Source organism: Haliotis cracherodii, unplaced genomic scaffold (assembly GCF_022045235.1).
Source record: "Haliotis cracherodii isolate W230 unplaced genomic scaffold, xgHalCrac1.p SCAF_16, whole genome shotgun sequence".
Classification (NCBI taxonomy): domain Eukaryota; kingdom Metazoa; phylum Mollusca; class Gastropoda; order Lepetellida; family Haliotidae; genus Haliotis; species Haliotis cracherodii.
In genome coordinates, this window is record NW_027266271.1 from 1,024,173 (window position 1) to 1,044,313 (window position 20,141).

The window sequence follows — 20,141 nt, forward strand, 5'->3', positions numbered from 1 at the left end:
CAGGTATATTAAAAATCAGATATATTAAATTGTACCCAGACTTTGGTAACCATGTCATTTTGTACCCTGTCCACATCTATTTGTACCCATGTTTTTGTTTTCTCATTTCGTGGCGAGAGACCTTAAACGACTGGGCCACCCGTGCCCCCTGTGGTAGGAGAGCCACACCCAGGAGTCTGTAGGCTGGTGGTTGAATCAACCCATCTGAATAGTGTGGCCTATAGGGTCATTCTCGATCTGGGTACCATCGAAATGTACCCAGGGTAAAAATCGATATATTAAATTGTACCCAGACTTTGGTAACCATGTCATTTTGTACCCTGTCCACATCTATTTGTACCCATGTTTTTGTTTTCTCATTTCGTGGCGAGAGACATTTACAACATCATTACGCTTAACGGCAGGAAGGGGCTTGTTTTTATAATATAATGTCAGCCACTGAGCATGCCGAACTTAATTTAAGCATGGAGGAACCCCAGGGCCAAGAAGATGCCGTATTTATCAACTTAGGCAGTGATGAGTTTGAAAACTTCCTAGCTCATAACCCAACACTCAACATAACATTCTAGTACCAGTTTCAGCCTCACTTGTGTTTATTACTAGAAAAAGGGAATAAATTCAAATCATGTTTTTTCTACATTTTATTCAAAATAAATCCAATGACAAAGAATGGCGTCATTTGTTTTCATTTGCTTATGGAATAAACTAGAGCAATGGCAGTATTTCTCATTGAACCGGACATGTATGAGTTTATGACATAGCCTGTTGTGAAATTTCAGAAATCTGGGTACAAATAGATATGGACAGAGTACAAAACGACATGGTTACCAAAGTCTGGGTACAATTTAATATATCGATTTGTACCCAGATCGAGAGTGACCCTATCAGCAATAGCGTGATTCATCCAATTCTAACATAGCCTTTCCTTAGCAGAACATCCACTGTTATCATTACCATCGCCTTGAAAACCTCTCCTGTGGAAGAGCAACAATATCTATGTGCAGGAGAAATCTTGCCCATATATAGACAATGTCCTCGACTGGTTCAATTCCAACCTGGCTGGATGCCAAAGAAATCCCAGGTACAAGAATAACTGCATCGGAAAGTAACTGAGTAATAATCAGTTTTATAACATCCAACAACTCTGATGTTATAGGTTCACTAGCCATATATTGAAAAATAGACAGTTTTCGTATATCACATATATCATGTGATAATACAAATAAAACTGAAATGTCAACTGTACAATGGGCCTTGCAGTTTTAAATACCAAATATTTTTGCTGGCCCCAGAGTTGGCGTTATGTTGAAAATCAGAAATCTGTAATCAAAGCAAAGCCAGGGCTATGGTGTTCAAGGTGACTTGGAATACATTTGCATAGTCAGTTCTTGCATCCACCCCTGCTCGACAGTGAGTTAGAACTTGTTACTCCACCTGTCGTTGGCATATTGATGAGCTGGTGCATGAAAAGAATCATGTCACGCCTGGATGTGTCTTCTCTTGGGAGAGATACTTTAGGAGTTTCTGCAGGTTGTCTCTGTGCCCTATCTGCCAAACTGAAACCTCTCTTGGTTATCCCAACTGACTTTATCTTTTACAGACCAAAGTTTATTGTTGAACAATTCTGAAGACACCAAAAGTTGAGCCAATACTGACTTCAAGGAATCTGGTACATTATTATCTGGGAAAATAGATGGTGCCTTTGAGACATAGTAACTCCTGATCAAGTCCTGTCAGAAAATTCAAGAGAAATGTTTTTTTCTGGCTTCATTTAATACATGATAGGGCTTTGAAAATAGTATATATCAAAATAACGCAAATCTACCTGATCTAGCCTATCCTGACTGTCATTAGCCTGAAAAGGTACCTTACAGGTAAAAGTATGATGATAAATATGTGTGTTGTCATGCATTTATGAAATGGCCTATTGCCAGGTCATTACCTAACACCTGTCCCAAGGTGATGACCTCATGCCAGCCCAGCTAGGGGTGGTTTTAAAATATTGCTGCTGTTGTACTTTATTGAGATATGTGTTGACATAAGGTAACAATTAAAAAATGTACTGCTTTATATTTGCTTGGAATGATAATAGAAGGGTTGAAAGATATGAAACCAAATGAATGTTGGAAGGTTGGAGCTTTTGAATCAAAAAGTATTTGTTGTTCTACAGCAGTTGTTCTTTAGCCAGCATCTGACTCAGTTGATGACATATCTGAATCTGTTCAATTACCCAAAGGTATGATAACTGGTGCAACATGGCTGATCTATACACCGTCACGGTAGCGGTGCTGACGATCTTTTTCAAGAACCTGGTTTTCAGCCTTTTGACATACCTCTGGTGTGATTCTAGCAAAGGCTGCGCTGATCAACCATTTAACATGTGTGAGTATGAGTTTGAATGTGTTGGCATGTCTTGCCATGAACCCTTTACAGTTAGCCCAGATAAGCTCAATAGGGTTGAGTACACAATGTCTGACTGGCATATATATCTATGGATGCTGATGGTGAGTGAGTGAGTGAGTGAGTACGGTTTTACGCCGCTTTTAGCAATATTCCAGCAATATCACGGCGGGGGACACCAGAAATGGGCTTCACACATTGTACCCATGTCGGGAATCGAACCCGAGCGAACGCTTTAACCACTAGGCTACCCGACCGCCCCTGGATGCTGATGGTGGATCCAGTACTGCTGCCTTGTAGGCTCTGAGAATGACTTCTCGCAACCAGAAGCTGATATTAGACTATATATAAGTAATCTTCAATATACCGGAATCATGGAAAACAACAATCAAGAAAACTAGAAAAATAATTTTACAGAATTTGTGTATAAACAGTTGCTTAAGTGATCTGATGAAGCCTGTTAAAGGTGCTAGAAACTTTATGATAAACTGATATCAAATGATAAAAATCTTAAAATTTGTAATAAATGGCAATCAATGGTTCACTGTGATTTTAATTGAAAAATGATATTTACTGTTTATCGATGTAAACTGAAGAATGTAAACCTTTTAGACTTTCAGTACAGATTTCTACATGGAATTCTCTACACAAAGAAGGAACTATTAACAATGAATCTTGTGGACAACAGTGTTTGTAGCTTTTGTAATGCTGCCAATGAGGTCATCAGCCATGTCTTTTGGGAATGTAATTTTGGAATTATCTTGAACTTTGGCTTAATAATTATCTTTCACAAAAAGTTAAATTGACAAAATATCTATTTGGTTTGGTTCTAACTACTCTAATACTTTAATCAATCATATAGTTTTGTTGGGGAAAAGGCATATTCATGTAAGTGCAAATAAAGGAACCAAACTGAAATAAGATATACTTTTAAAACTATTTAAAAACATATATTCAATCGCGAAATTTATTGCTATAAAAAAGGATAACAATAAATTTTAACAAAAAATGGTCACCTTTATTCTCAGCATTTGATTCTTAGCTATCTGTTAATACATGCTATGTCTGAGTCTGATTGTGTGTTGCAGCCGTTTGGTTTGAAATAGGACAATGTTTGTTTCCAACCTTTCAATTTTTTAAAGAGTGAATTGTGCCATTCTATACTATCTGAAATATGTTTATGATGGAATACTGTAAAAATCTTCAACTCTGGGAACAATAAAAAAGTATTAAAAAAAGAAAAAAGTTATTGGATAGAGATGTGTTCATTATTCCACCTCAGAAGCTGAAATAGAAGATAATGGAATGGTATGGAAGTTGAAGCATTGTTTATATGGTTTGAATGATGCAGCCAGGCAATTCTACAAAAGTTTCTTAGATGAATTATAGGAACTGAAGTGTGTGCAATCTTCCTTAGACACTGTTCTGTTATATATGCAAGACAATGGTCGTCTTGTCGTCATGATTGGTAGTCATGTTGATGACTTTTTACATTGTGGAGAGATGTATTTTGAAGCTAATGTGATTATGAAGCTTCAAGAGAGATCCTACATGAAAACAGGACAGTTCAGATATGTGAGTTTTCAAATCACACAAGATCCTGTTAGAATCATGGTAGATCAACAAGAGTATTTGGAAGAGTTTGAGATAGAAAACATTTCATTACAAAGGAAAGCACAGAAACATATATCTCTCAGCCCTCATGAACATACCAAACTCAGGAGTCTTGTTGGAAAGCTCACCTGGCTAGTACAAGGTTCTAGGCCTCAGCACAAAAATTCAAGTGTGGAATTTTGGATGATCCAATTAGGGCTGTAAAATGAAAAGACTCCGAAGCATAGGTTTACTTTCCGTATATTGGAAATCTTTTGAGTTGGATACTTGTGTTTTTCAAAGATGTTTCACATGCCAAGTTGTGCGACGTTGGAGTAGTGTTGGAACAATAAATATACGTTTCCAAGCACCACGTAGAGTCTTGGAACAGCAGATGAAAAATCCGCGAACAGAGAAAAGGAGGAGGTCCTCTTTCTCTTCAGCACTCAAAATCCTAGAGTTTGGTGGAATGGTAAAGGACTGGTTGGCTGTCCCTGTAGCTGATTCTTAGCTATAAAGTCCCAACACAGCTGAGGTGAACTGCTCCTTGTGTACCACGCTCAAAGCATACAAAGCTCGAGTGCATGTAACTTGTTAACCCTTGCTGCTGCGGCTAAGGTGAAGAGAAAAATCGTGGTGAGGCTTGAATGGAGACCCACACAACCCACGAAAGAAAGAAATTTGGCCCTCTGATCCAGTGTAGTTCCATAACTTTGGTCATCTTATGATCCTCCAGAACTGCCAACAGTGTAGGCTCATTGTACTCAGTGTAGGCGACACTGCAGTGGGATCCTGATTCTTCCCTTTACAGAAAGTTTTGAAGGATCAACACTTATTATCATATAAGCTTCAGGTAGAAGGGCGGTGCACCAGGGCAATGGCCTTAGCTGCATGAGCCAAATAGCTTTTTGAACCTCGGGCTCTCTTGAGATGAACCAGATGAAACCTGCCTGGCGTTAGGTGAGCCAACTAACTATGAGTGTGAATGAATAGGTGAGGTGAAATGGGGTTTAACGTCACGTCCAAAATTATTGCACTTATATAGCAATATGCATGCATGCATGCGTGTGTGTGTGTGGCTGCTTGTACAGACTGATGCCGATTTATAGTGCTAGTACTTTGAGTTACCCCACTCAGACACAGTATACTGACTTCGAGCCGACCAGTCCTTGTTTTAGCCCCTTAATGCCGAGTGCCAGACAGGGTAACAACAAGTACCATCTTTTAACGTCTTTTGGTATGACGTGGCCGGGGCTTGAACCCCTGACCTTCCACTCTCCAGGCAGACGCTCTACCACTAGAATGCAGAGGTGATCTGTGAATGAGTAGGTTGGACCACTCTTTCAGGGGTAGTGGTTCAATTTTTGCAAGATTTATGAGGTGTACAAACCATCTCCTCGTCGACACCAGAGCACGACCAAATTCTCCCCTAAAACAAAATAAGAACAAGGTTCATGGTTGCTCTTATCTTTTGCATCACCCTGGGATGAAGTACACGAGGTGGAAAAGCGTACGCTCTTGGTCCTTCCCAGGGCATGCTGAATGCATCTAGCGAGGATGCCTGCGGATTCGGGATTGGAGAGACATACCATCATCCCCCGTGATAACGGGGTCTCGGACGACCCCCCGTGTTATTCCAATTATGGAATGTAGGCCGGGTGATCGTTCAACTAACGAGGACACGAATATGTATACATCCACACTTGAAGAGGTATGTACATAAATGTGTGTGGTTACCAAAGCAAAATTGACATTTTTATGTGCGAAAAATAAAAATGTATGATTGTATGTTTGTGTTTTTTCTTCGAGTAAGTTCAATCTTTTGTTTGGTTGGTTTGTTGTTAAACGCCGCACACAGCAATATTTCAGCTATATGACGACGGTCTGTAAATAATCGTGTCTGACATGTATCAACCAAGTCAGCGAGCCGGATCACCCGATCATGTTAGTCGCCTTTTACGACAAGCAGTCGCCTTTTACGGCAAGTGTGGGTTGCTGAAGACCTATTCTACCCTGGAATCTTTACGGAATCTTTTGTTTAAGTTTATGTATGTGAATTTGTTTCACTGACGCGAGTGCTGGGACCATTACAATGCAAATATGGTGTACCACATATGACTGTAGATAAGCCGAATTTTGAGAGCCTGAGAAAAGATTCGGTACAAAGGGGTCGGCTTATGTATGGGTTACACTTTCATCTAATTCTTTTCTGTCGGTAATAAACTACATCGTATCGCTTCAGGTGAATGAAAAATGCTATAACAAACTTTGTCAATGACAATGTGAAATTTGTGATTAAACATCACTAGATATGATGATTTACCATTTCGATTGTATTTCTTGTTATGCTAGGCATTGTTTTATATACAGGGATAAGATTACTGCATATATTGTCCCATAAACTAAGCCGAAAATAGCAATCAGCTGTACACACGTGATCTCCCAATCTACCGGTGATTACGTTAAAACATGCCCATAATATAACGGAAAAAGAATTTTGATGAAATGATTGGAAAAAATAGTATCTTAAATTACTATTTTTCTACAAATGATATTTTCTAATATCGTGTTATTTTAATTGCAGGTTTTACCACATATCTTCAAAATAATGATAACCATTATCTGGGTTATGCGGTAGCACTTTTGTGTATTATCAGATACTTTTTTTCCATGAAACAATTTGACCAATCACCGTTAAGGTTTCACGAGATCTAGCTATTTCCATCGCAGAAACAATATGTTGACATTTAATCGTCAAACTACAACAAATATCAATTTTAATGAATGTGAGTATGGCAGTTATTATATATGTATCCATTTTATGAACTAAGGTTTGTTTCAAGGCATCAATAGTGGTAATATGATCATGGTTGCTGTAAATAACGGTGAGTTGGTGACTTCATGAAATGGGGCAAACATAAGTTGTAAGTACCAGATGGACACAGAAAGTTTGATTAAAATTAATAAAATTGATTATGTAGATTTCAAACATGAGTCCAGATACACAATTACACACTTTTTATTACCGATTGGGTAACGACACGATTAACTTGCATAATTCAATATGGACTAGTTGATTTTCTATTTCCGATGATAAATCACAACAAGACGTAGTTTTAGGTTGGGGGTCTGGCTTATCTACCGCAAAAAACATTTTTTTTTTTATTATTTAACATTTTATTTCACCTTTTCCCCGTTACATGAGGAGGATGGCCATCCAGGGCAATGGTCACCTCACGTTCTAAAGACAATGTATGTATACATCTGGGGAAATTAAATACAAGTATTGGAAATGGTGCCAAGGTGATTTTTAAGAAATATAACAAAACATACACACAGTCAAGCATTCAAAATATTATTCAAACACTGATCCTGGCAAGAAACAAATGTGAGAAAGAGAAACATATGTTATTGCTGCTCTGCTTCTTCAAACAATATGTGATAAAAGATCCATGATTTATAAAATGTAGCTACATTACCATTTGTAAAGGCTATATTCTTCTCAATTTTGTATCTCAGACTAACATCTTTTTGAAATATTGCGAAGCAAAGATTTGTCTTTTTGAATCTGCAAAAATATATAAAAGATTTAGCTATTAAAATAAGAAGATCAAAAACTTTGTCAGTAACAATTTTTTCTTTAACACCAAATAAAACAAGTTCAGCACTTAATTTCATATGATGTATATGGCTACATTTATTTATCCAATCTGAGAAGGTTTTCCAAAATACTTGTACAAGTTCACATTCCCAAAAGATGTGTACAATAGTTTCATCATAACATTTGCAAAAAGAACAAAGAGTGGTATCCGAAATATTCATTTTAAACAACAAAGAATTAGTTGCAAGTATTCTATGTATGATTCGATACTGAAACCAACGCAATTTCACCTCTTGCGTTGCTTTAGAAGGCTTAATACAAATAATATTCCAATTCAATTTTCCAAACTGTAACTCCCACTTTTCCTGGCCTCTTGTTTTCATATCAACAAATACAAGAATATTATAAATATATTTAGAACCTGTCCTTTGAGAGAAGATCTTTTTAATAGCACAGCGATGTTCTTCTACAGAGTCAGTAGGGAGTTTAGTCAAATTCAAACTGGTCAAATATCTCTTAATACCACAAACAATACCATAAAAAGCCAAGAAATTTGATTTTATCTTGTACATATCCTTGAATTCTTCAAAAGATATGAATTCATGATTATGATTTACAATGTCTGCTATTTGTGTGATACCTTTATCAACCCAATCTTTCAAGAATATTGGTAATTTATTAACTTTGATGTTGCGATTGAAAAAAAAAAGGTTCAGCTAAAAAACTGCTGAAAGTATCTGGTACAATCTTCTTATCAAAATCTACAAAAGCTTCATAACAGTTTTTCCAAAATAAATTATAAAACAAACACAGTTTCTTTTCTATAAAATGAGATCCAAACTCTTCGATTTCATTAACAAAAGGAAATGCAGCCTTGTGGATGTCTTTCCACTTTTTGGTATCTCCACATAATAACCGCCTTATCCAAGTAATCTTAATAGATTTTGTGTACAAACATATATTAATCATACCTAACCCTCCCTGTTCAACAGGTTGACAGACTTTTAGTCTTTTAACTTTATCAGTCTTTCCGTTCCACAAAAACTTAAAGAGCATGTCATTTAATGTTTTAAGAAATTCTTGGGAGGGATCCGGCAATGATAACAACAAATAGGTAAGCTTCGATACAAGTAGAGATTTTATAACTACAATTCTGCCAATTGGTGTAATAACTCTTTTCATCCATTTCTGAATTATTACTTTCAATTCATACAACTTATCTTTAAAATTTAAGTCTGACATTTTTTTCAAATCAACTGAAAATTTAATACCTAAAATTCTAAATACCTCTGGGTTCCAGCTTATTGGACAATTCTCCATGTACTTATCTTTACAACCTCTTTTGGAACCAAACCAAATTGCCTGAGATTTATCATAATTAATTTTGAGACCAGAAATATTTGCAAAATAATTAAGTGTTTCAATAGTAGCTTCAAAAGAGGACTGACTACCATCTAAAAGTAATTCAGTATCATCAGCATATTGACACATCAAAAATTCTTTGTCTTCAATAAAAATACCTTTGATATTAGCATTAGAGCGAATCAAATTCGACAATATTTCTGCACATAAATTAAATATATAAGGAGACAATGGGTCACCCTGTCTGCAACCTCTCTGAATATCAAACCAAGAGGACATGTTACCATTTATAGACATAGCACTCTTAATATTAACATAAAAAGAAGAAATATATTTTCTTAAATTATCTCCAAAACCCCAAAATTTCAAACATTTGTCAATGAAAGACCAAGCAATAGAATCAAAGGCTTTTTCAAAGTCAATCAAAAGAAGTAAGCCAGGTATTTTTTTCTTTTCAGTATACGATAACATATCATATATCAAACGAATGTTATCCCCAATATAACGGCCAGACATAAAGCCAGTTTGGTCTTCATTAATAATAAATGGAAGTTTTGCTTTAATTCTATTTGCAATACATGATGAGGCTAATTTATAAGAAACATTAAGTAATGAAATAGGTCTCCAATTTGTCAAAAAACGTTTTGGCTTGTCACCCTTTGGGATACAAACAACGACCCCCTGTTTTTGAGTAACTGACAATTCTCCTGTCTTTAAGCCATAATTTAGAGATCTCAATAAAAATTGTCCTATATCTTTCCAAAAGAACTTGTAGAATTCTGAAGGAAATCCATCTGAACCTGGGCTTTTTTTATTTGGCATGTTTTTTAATGCTATAGCTAATTCTTCTAAAGTAATCATATTCTCCAGATCTCTATTAGCCGATTTGTCTAAAATTGGTAAAGTATTTTTGTCAAGAATAGAGTCTAGATCAACATCATGTATGCAATCTTCTCTGCTACTATATAAATTTTCATAAAAGTTTGCAGCTTCCGTAATTATTTCAGTACTATCCGTAATAGTAGAGCCATTTTTTAGTTCCAGATTAGTCATTGATTTGCTTACAAAATTCCTTTTTTCCAAATTACAAAAATAACTACTTATTTTTTCACCTTCCATTATCCATTTAGTTCTAGATACCCGCCATTTTATGTTACCTTATATCTTCTAACTCATTTCTTTTTTCCTCTAACAATTCATAGGTAATAGTGGGCGAGTTCTCAATAGATTCAATTTCATCTAATAAATTCTTTTCTTTTTCAATTCTTTCCTTTTTTTTGAAAGTTGAATAGGAAATTGTTTTACCTCTCAATTCCATTAATAATGTTCCAAAAAATAATTGATCATTAATGTTAAATTGGAGTAAGTGGTTTTCTATATCAACAATATCACCTTGATAGTCCAAAGCATATTGAGTTTTTATTTTCAAAATAGTTTCTTTGACTTCCTTCACATAGTTTTTGTCCGTCAGTAACGATGTATTAAATTTCCAATAAGTAGAACGTTTTTTTATATCTTTGAATGAAATATCAATATCAATAATAGAGTGATCAGTTCTATATCCTGGTTTAATCATAGCATTTGTTATAAAAGGGTATAAAGTTTCAGAGATCAAAAAATAATCCAATCTTGCTTGCTTTAGTGGAGACTTTTTGCGCCAAGTAAACTTCTACTAAATTTAAGTCTCCAATAAGTTCTAAAACCTTTTCTCTAGCTTTAGGATTATTGATGTTAACATAATTATCTACATCAATAGTGCTATTTAAGATTAGGTTCCAGTCAGCTGAGAAAATATAGTCCCCATTACCAATATTCTTAGCCATGACTTTAACATGCTCAAAGAAATCAGGAGAATCTGTATTTGGCCCATACATATTCACTAGTGTTAAACGTCTATCACAAATTGTAATATCTAAAATAAGCAAATTCCCATTGTCATCAGTATGAGAATTATGTATTTTATAATCCACATTTCTATTGAATAAAATTGCCACTCCTCTAGATTGACTATTTTTAGAGTTAAAAATACAGTCATAACCCCATTGTGCTCTTATAATGGGTTCTTGCTCTTTGGAAAAATGCGTATCTTGTAAAAGATACAGTGAATATAATTTTGATCGTAAAAAATTGAAGACATCTTTTCTTTTCTCAGTATCCTGTAGTCCTCTACAATTAACAGAACAGCAGCTAAAACCAATACTAGCCATTATTGAAGGGAAACAGTAATTTCCATATCATCAGGACCAGTGAGAGTATTTCACTAAAATTTCTGACACACACAAACAACATAAAAATAACACACAGAAAAAGGGTTAAAAAAAATAAAAATTCTTTGCAATTAGCCTTGCACACAGTTGTATACTTCAGGTAGGCAAATTCCCCTCACATTCTGGGGGCTCTGTTTCAATCTTTAAACATGTGCATGAAGAGGGTGATAAAATCTTCATCACAGGAAACAAAAAACCCATATTCGACAAACTCGCCTGGTGTCAACAGTTTCCAATCAATGAAAAATAAAGAAGAATCATCAGGTGATCAGTGGATTCTTCGACATTTAGTCTCGGTTATGAAGTGTATTGAATATATCCACATATCCTTTGGCAGAATGTTAACATCTTACAGAGATGCAATTAGTCGTCAGGTCATGGAATCCGAGTCCTAACATGTAAACACGAGGAAATAGACAGATGTCCGCCATTTTGAAGCACATGACGCGCCACGTGACGTGTCACGTGATATGATATTGCTAAAGTTTCTCGCGGTCTGTCGATAAACATGGGTAGATTCAATATATCCACATATCCTTTGGCAGAACTTAAACATCTTACAGAGATGCAATTAATCGTCAGGTCATGGAAACCGAGTCCTAACATGTAAACACGAGGAAATATACAGATGTCCGCCATTTTGAAGCACATGATGCGCCACGTGATATGATATTGCTAAAGTTTCTCGCGGTCTGTCGATAAACATGGGTAGATCATGAAGTAGTTACAATAAAGGCATTATTGGCTCACTTACCCAGTAATATAAGAATTCCCCGATTGTCCTTGAATAAAACACAAGGCATAATCCAAACGAACCATCCATACTATGTGAAAATAGATGTAGAAGAATCTTTTGAACGAGTGGAATGTAGGTAAAAAAAAAAAATAACACATTTCACCATTTTCGCAATCACTGAATATTCTTAGAATCCAAAAAGTCAAATAGATTAATATTCATTAGGCAGGCATGTTGTGTTAACGTTCATATGAGAACAGGATCCTGATCTTCCCCTAGAGTTTTCCAATCTGACCCGATATCTTTTCTGTAGTAAAGAATAACATCCGTCCCCTTCTCGCGAACACAAGTCTGTAGATGGTAGTTTTTACGAATGATCGCTGATTTTTGAAGTAATCTTCCTCGCAGTTTCTTCAAGTCTAACGGTAGATCCGTTCTGATCGAAAGGCCAGCTTCTGATAGGCGTTTTCCTCTGGCGAAAGTAGCCTTCATAATAGCTTCCCTATCCTGCATAAGAACAAACTTGATAATGATTGGATTTGGTTTGTCACTTTCGTGGAATCTCGGTAGACGATGTATGTTCACAAACATCATGTTTTCTACAGTCTGTTCATCCAAGTCTAGTTTGTCTTTGAATATCCCCCGACAATGCGAATCTAGTGTAGTGATTGTATTTGGCACTCCGTAGACAAGAAGATTAGATTTTCTCGAGTACATTTCTGCTTTTAAAAGTTTCTTTTTCAGCATGTTAATTTGGTCTTTCATACTAACTTCCGTCGAGTCGATTTGTTTTGCGAAGTCATCAATGCGTTTTGACTGAAAATCTGTCGCCGACTCCACACCATCAACTCTTTTCGATAATTCTGATAATTCCGCCGTGACGGTATCAATTCTACAGCATATTTTATCCGCAACGAGTTTCAGTTCACTTCGAATGAAATCCTTCCATTCGTTATCTACACGTGGTGTGTGCGATGATGGAGCGGAATCTGGCATCGAAACAGTTTCTTGGCCCTCCGGAATTGCTGACTGTAAATACTGGCCAATAGTGCCCCCAACAGATTCTTCACTCTTAGTTTTTGGTGATCCCTTCTTTGATTTGCCCTTAGAGGCCATGATGTTTTGGATAATGTCGGACTTTGATTAGAGCCCCCGCCGATTGCGTCCTCACGCCGCCATTGCCAAACCGGAAGTTTTGCAAAAAACATTTTGATACAGATTTCAAGGACCAACTTAATACCATAGCTTATCTATGAGATCGGGTTATCTACAGTCATATGCAGTATACATGTATAAAGTAAATTTTAACTGCTTGTTTACTTAGATAAACGATAATTTACAAACAGCTCGCCGACTGGTCATCCACGCAGTCTTTGTAGCAGCAGAGCGAGCAATGGAAATGGAAACAAATTTGGGTTCTTCACAGTGCAAATGATCAGAGGATTTGGTTTGTGGTTCCCTGTCTTGTTACTAGTGAGTAGCACGGTTATTCACTGTTTGGCCTTCTTGCACCCAGCCAGGTGTATGTCTTCAGGCATGGCCAAATTTTTGTCAGGCAGCAAGTTGTAATAGAGGGCAGTCACGTCGCAGGCCTTCTGATTGAAACAGCTCCAAAAGTTTATCCAGATAGGAACTGGCTGCTTCCCGTTACTGTGAATGATTTGATTCCATGATGCTGTTGAAAGTGCCATGGCCATCAACTGCATGGATTGTCTGGTTCGTGAATATCCCTGGACATCTTCTGATCTTGAAACTTCATGATTTCGCCAGAGATGGGCGTCCCCTCATGCATAAACCACGCAAACAGTGCCTTGTCAAGTGTCTGATCATATGCCGTCTTTGCCTTCATCATGCCAAGGTCTCCGATGTCTTCTGTCTCTAGCACAAATCCCTTCAGCTTTTCTTTTCCTTCAACTAGCCCCAAAGGGTGCCTTGTTGGATGCCTGTGTTGTCGCGAAAGTTCACACCACTGATCTCATTAATTACTCACTGTTGCAACATATGAAAGGGTAATAAGGTAAATGTCTGTTTAACAGTTGGAGTTAAATTGAGAAGGTTGGAAGTTGGATCCTAATTAGAGATGGAAAACAAACGTTGTGTGCTTTTAACAAATAAAACAACCTAGGTGTTCAGTTGTTTGGACATTTATTTTATTAGGTAATTACTGTACTGTCACCAAATACATGTAATCACCTGGGAACCAGCATAAAATTTATGGGAGCCAGCGGCATATGCGGTATCATGAAGGGCATTATTGTGAGGAATGAATGACTGTATGTCTTAAGCTGGAAGTTTTGATGCGCGGCGAAGAGGATCTTGGTCTGACCGAACCGCTGAGGCACCAGTTGAAATGCCTCTGGATGGATTTTCCACTCTGCGGGAGCCACCCTATCTGGCCTGGATAAAGGATCAGCCAGAATGTTCCGACATCCAGGGATGTGCTGGACTATAAATTGTAGACCCAGGCGATCCACCAGATGAAATAACTGAAATGTCTGTTGAAGCAGGGAGTGAGAATGCGTTGTTCCTTGGTTGAGCAGGCACCAAACCACTACAAAACTTGCTATTGGTTGAGAGTGTGGTATTGTCGAAGGGATTGTGACATCTATATAACAGGCCCCCTATGAACTGGAGTTGGAAGGATGGAACCATTTCTGACTTTGCCTTGTTGACCACCCATCCCAATTGATAAAGAAGGCGCCTAGCAAAGTCAGGGCAGCTGTGTCTGGATGGTTCAGGAGACGGTTTTCTATCTACAACTCAAACCGAATGTCCCCAGTTGTAGGAAGGCAGCTACAGCCTTGGTGAGTCAAGCAAGTAGCCCCAGGGCCACTGAAATGCTTAAAGGGTAGGACTGCCCATTGGTAGTGTATGAAATTGAATTGGAACCCAAGGAGCCTGCAGTTGTTAGGATGGATAGGTACATGCAGGTACGCATCCTGCAAGTCAAGACTGATCAGGGAGTCATGAGCATTGCCACTGCTCCTGAGCAGTCTCATGGTTGTGGGGTGGAAGTAAGGCAGATGCTCCAAGCACTCGCTGAACACGGCATTATTGTGGATCTTCTGCATCTTGTCTGAGTTCTTCTTGGGTACCAGGAAGAAGGGAGAGTAGAAGCTCTGTGTTAATGCTGGGGTTTGTACAATCTCTATGGCTCTCTTCTTCAACAGGATGTCTGTGATAAGACCCAAGTGGCTGATGTTGTTTCCTGGGGTAGAGCCAAGTTGGTGGAGTCATGGTCAGCTAAGGGTCTATGGCCAGGTCTAGGCAACTACCATGCCGCAGTAGGTGTAGTAAGAAGGGGTCTGCCAAACTGATCCAGTTCTACCAGAAGAGGCCGAGCCTCCCACCTACTGGGTTGTCAACAATTGGGACGACTTGGGGTAGGAGCTCCAAGTCGTGATTGTCCGAGGGTTCACTGCTTTCCCCTGTCATCTCATTCCCGATCCTGCCCTTGGATTTACCATGGCGGGACTGTTGAGAGTCCTGAGCCCTGCTTCTGCCTCTGCCTCTTCCTCGGCCTCAAAAAGAGTGCTGCTCGTGCATCAACTCTTTGAGGGAGGAGTGTTTTGGTCGATAGTTTCCTGATTTGGTGGACTGCTGAGAGAGACTGTGAGAGACAGGCTCCAAAGCCTTGAGCACTGTCTCATCTCTAGCTTGAGACCTTGGTGTGGGTTTTGGTGACCTGATCATTGAATCATAAAGAGGTAGACCACGGTTCACGAAGGAGCTTGTGTTTAAATTTGCAATCCCAGGTGAACAGAAACAAGTAACCCAGCTGGCAGGTAATGGTGATCTCCATGAGGGCTGCCCAGAGGTGATTCCTCGAAAGGTATAACTATCTTTGCTGAAAGTCTACCACTGTCTCTAAGTGGTCTAGACGATTGGCGTTGGTCTCAGCAAGGTCCTGTTCCATGGCCCAAGATGAAGAGGCCAGAACCGACAAGGGTTTAAGTGTGCGCCTGATTTCGTTCTTGATTAAGTTGAGTCAAGTATCTGGAATCTTAATCGTAGTTGACTTGGACGAGCCGGTAATCCTCTGGAGGTCCTTGTCTAAGGTGTGCCCCTGGTCAGCAACTTCAAAGGTGTGAATAGGGAAGTCATCCTACCTAAACATTGGCACCTTGAACGCTGGGAAGAGGGATAATCTGAAGAAATCCCTGTCCAACGCCCTGACCATATCCCTAAGCATGGAATCAGGCCGTATTATATGTCGGACGGGACCAAATGGTGTCCCTTTTGTCAACTCCGGGACCAGGGGACAGTGCTACCACATTCAGACAGTCCACCATCAAATCCAGCATCTGGGCCAAGCTGAGATTAGTATTCCATTGAGCAGAAGAGTCAAAGCCAAGTACAGGCTGGTGTAGCCAAACCTACTAATTGCATAGCCATCAACATAGAGGGTGTAGATAATACTGCAGGAATCTGCTGCATGGCAGATGCTGGCAGGACAACAGGCGCTGGATAAGTCACAGGACTTATGGTTGATGGAGGCACTGGCGGAAAGTAAGTTGCCAGAGGCTCTGACGCTATCGGCTGATACACAGGCATAGGTGATTGATACATATGTGTCGTTGATTGATGCCACATTGACAGCATAAAGTTGTGCATCCATGCTGTGTCTATGTAAGGCATAGAAGGTTGATCATACATCAGCGGGTAAGAAAGAGGTGCAGTTGGTAATTGGCAGTGCGCAGTGGTCAGTGCAGGTGTAGTGGGTAATCCTGGAAATCATCGCAGAAGCCGGAGTAGACAGCAATGTCAAGGTAGATGCACATGCCAGCACCTGCCTGGTGGAAGCACAAGGGAGTGTGCAAGGGAGTGTGCAAGGGAGTGTGCAAGGGAGTGCGCAAGGGAGGGTGTAGCTAGAAAGGTAGATATAGGTGCCCAGCACTTTGGTGTGCAGCGGGGGTAAAGGAATGTTGATTATCCCCAGGATGTTGGATAAAGCCCAATCCAATGTAGAGGGCTGATTCATGATGACCGGGGACTGCTGGAGGGATGAACCTGTGAGTCAGACATTCTTCTTGCGTGCAGTAGGGACTGCTGAACAATACACTTACGTAATACCTGTGTGCATCTTGTAAAACTTGATGGGGAGAGAGGTGAACAGAAGTTAGATTTTAAATCTGGTGTTCAAATCTGAGTACAATGCAGACACTGTGGGTGGTAAGCATAAAGAAGGAATTCAGGTGTAGCCAAAGCGCAACCACATGTTTAAAGCTAAAAATGACAAGGAGGAATATGCAGATCCATGACAACATCACTTCCGTTCAGGCACGTGGCAAGCTGTGTAGGGTCAAACTTTATGAGGACAACTTTCGATTTCTTCATCCGAGAACATTGCACAGCTTTGTTTCTGGCATAAAAAAGGCAGTAGATGCATTAAGGAGTAATGCAGGATGAGTTAGTAATTTGGTGTTATCGTTTGCTGATTAGCTATCATAGTTTAAAGATAGGGCTACTCCCATTAATTTCATGACACTTTTTAGGGTCAACACTTGCATTAATTTGGAGACACATTAATTTCATGATCTACAGTAAGTGAATTCATGAGCAGAGGTCAAATCAATCAATGTTTGGTGTCATCATTGTGCCAAGTTTCAGTCCATATATGCAGTGGTTTTGGAGAAGATTTTGACAGACAATACATGAAACACAACTCAGACCTCGGTATATATGTCATAATTTTATTTAATGATAGATAAGTCATAGTTGCTGTTATTTGACAACAGTAAGTACATACTTTGCTTTCATATATGAAGTAGTGTTGTAAGTCCTACAACAAAATTGTATGGAAATTGGTGCACAAAAGATACACAAAAGCCTATAGCTTTTAAATCTCCACAAAACAAAGGCTTACCGTCGTAGAGCTTTTCAAGGTATTCTTTATCAGCAAACAGTTCCCCCAGCAACTCCTTGGTAGTTTTAGAGTTGGTAGAACTCTGTGGTCGTTTGCGTTCTTTCTTGTCCTCCTTCTTCTGTTGGGGCTTGGAATAACCACGACTTTGCTGCTGCTGTTTCTGCTTCTGTTAATTTGTACACAGAAAACTTATTTATTTAACGCCAAGTCTACATAAAAATGTGCCATAAAGATTCACTGCATGTCTGTCACTGTGATTAAGTAACAACTCTCCCACCTAAACTAGAGTAAGGCTGCACCCAAAGAGAGCTGACTCATACTTGTCAAAAACAGATCTAAGAGCAGGTCAGAATACACAAATTAAAATGAAAAAAAACACCAAAGCAGCATTATCACTATCCCCTGCCACGGGGCACTTTAGAATTTTGTTTGTTCATATGGTATCAAGGAAAGGAATAGGGAATAGGAAATTTAATGTTAACTATGTCCAATAAAGCTTGAGAAGAAAAATGCACTTGGGTGGCTTTATGTCATGAGAAAATCTCTTAATTAAGCATGCAAACTTTCATTCATGTAACTTCAGTAGTTGAAAACTTATCCCCATGGCAGCCACTATACATTAAGTATAATACCATAGATCAAAGCCTTTGGAACTTTTTCTAAAACACAAATTTTCAGCTCAGTTTTTACAAGTATCTCTTATAAACATGCAAACTTACTCGATAGGCATAAAGTAAAATAACATGGATCAAGTGTGTAACTCTGGAAAAACAGATAATTTAGGGCACCAAGTTTCATTCATACACCTCCAGTAGTGTCTGAGAAAAATTGTCCCCATTTCACAAAGTATGCACTAAGTTGAAAAGCATAATTTACGACACCAATTTTTAATATCATTTGAGATCATGACCAGTAACATCAGTGTGAAACATTTCATTTCTCCAACTCAAATAGTTTTCAGAACATTCGTCCCCATTGAGAAGAGGGTCGACAGACAGACAAACTCTGTTCCAGTACCCCCTGCCCCACAGACCGCTTGCATTAAGGCGCATTGAAAATGGTTAACCAACTAACAGTTTTAGTAAAATCTATATATATGTTTTACATTTTTATATTTATCCTGCATTACTCCTTAAAACATTTACTGCATACTTTTGAACTGATTCCTGCATCTAACGCTCAAAGTGGACATGGGTAATGTTGAGCACATGAGGCTTACTAACCCTTGCCGTTGTAGCCAAGCGCAAGAGGATGATAGTCTTCTTGGTGAGGTTATAGAAGGATGTTGCGAGGAGAAGTTCACATCTCATGCAGGAGGGCAGGAGGGCAGGAGGCCTTCTGATTCTCAAGATGAAAGGAGTTCAGGAGGGCCTATAGTTCCAGAAGCTTGGTCTTCTTTTGTTCCTCCGAAACTGCTTACATCAAATTAAGGGCCATCAGATATGTCATGATGGTACTGCCCTTAAGGTGTTATTTGGTATACAGATATAAGAGGTATTCAGTCAGGAATTGAGGTGACACTTTGGTGATGACTTGAAGTATATCCTTCAAAAGGATTCAAAAGACTGCCATTTATCATCATAAAGTCCCCTGGTCGATGGTCTGTGTGCCCTTGTAATGGCTTTCGCTGCCCTCGCCGAATAGCCTTTTGCGCCAAATGCCCATCTAAGATGTACCAAGCATGCATATGAAACCTGCTTGGTATTGGCATAGTGTAGTAATCTGCTGCACGGATGGATGAGTAGGTTCGCCCACCCTGGCAGTGGAAGTGGATCGCCTCCTGCAATACTTCTGAGGTCAACAAACCATCCTCTCGCCGGCCACCTAGGACGATCAGCCACCTAGGACAAAATCAGAGTGAGATGCCTGGTTGCCTGAACCTTCAGCAACACCTGGGAAGGATTACAGGTGATGGAAAAGCACAAGGGATTCAGAGCATGTCAACCGCCTATGCCTGTGAATCCTGGGCCAGAGAAACATATGTCGGGATCTGGCAGTTCTGGCTGGTCAAAAAGGTGATGATGACCGAAGCACTGACATAGAAGATGGAAGGCCTCAGGATGTGCTGGACCAGGAACCGCAATGAGAGTGTGTCCCTTGGTTGCATTGAGTGTCCTAGAGATGATTCTGCCAATGTGATATCGTGTGATCCTCTAGTTGGGCACCCCAACCCCGTAGAGTGCCGTCTAGGAATAGGTGTGTAGTTTGGTGTGATGGTAACAACTCTGTTAAGGAAACACCTCCTAAGACATTTGACTCTACTGTCTACTAACTGAGATGTCTCCTGGCGGTAGAGCGAAGAATGCGATGGATCCT

General features: G+C 39.0%; 1 protein-coding gene across 1 annotated transcript in view; it reads right to left on the reverse strand.

The window, feature by feature from the left end:
• LOC139463725 (outer dynein arm-docking complex subunit 4-like) overlaps positions 1-20,141 on the reverse strand; it is a 220,632-nt gene that overhangs the window by 102,423 nt on the left and 98,068 nt on the right. The window contains exon 5 of the mRNA XM_071244976.1: positions 17,826-17,991. Within this exon, the coding sequence (XP_071101077.1) occupies positions 17,826-17,991 (166 nt within the window). The remainder of the gene's footprint in view (positions 1-17,825; positions 17,992-20,141) is intronic.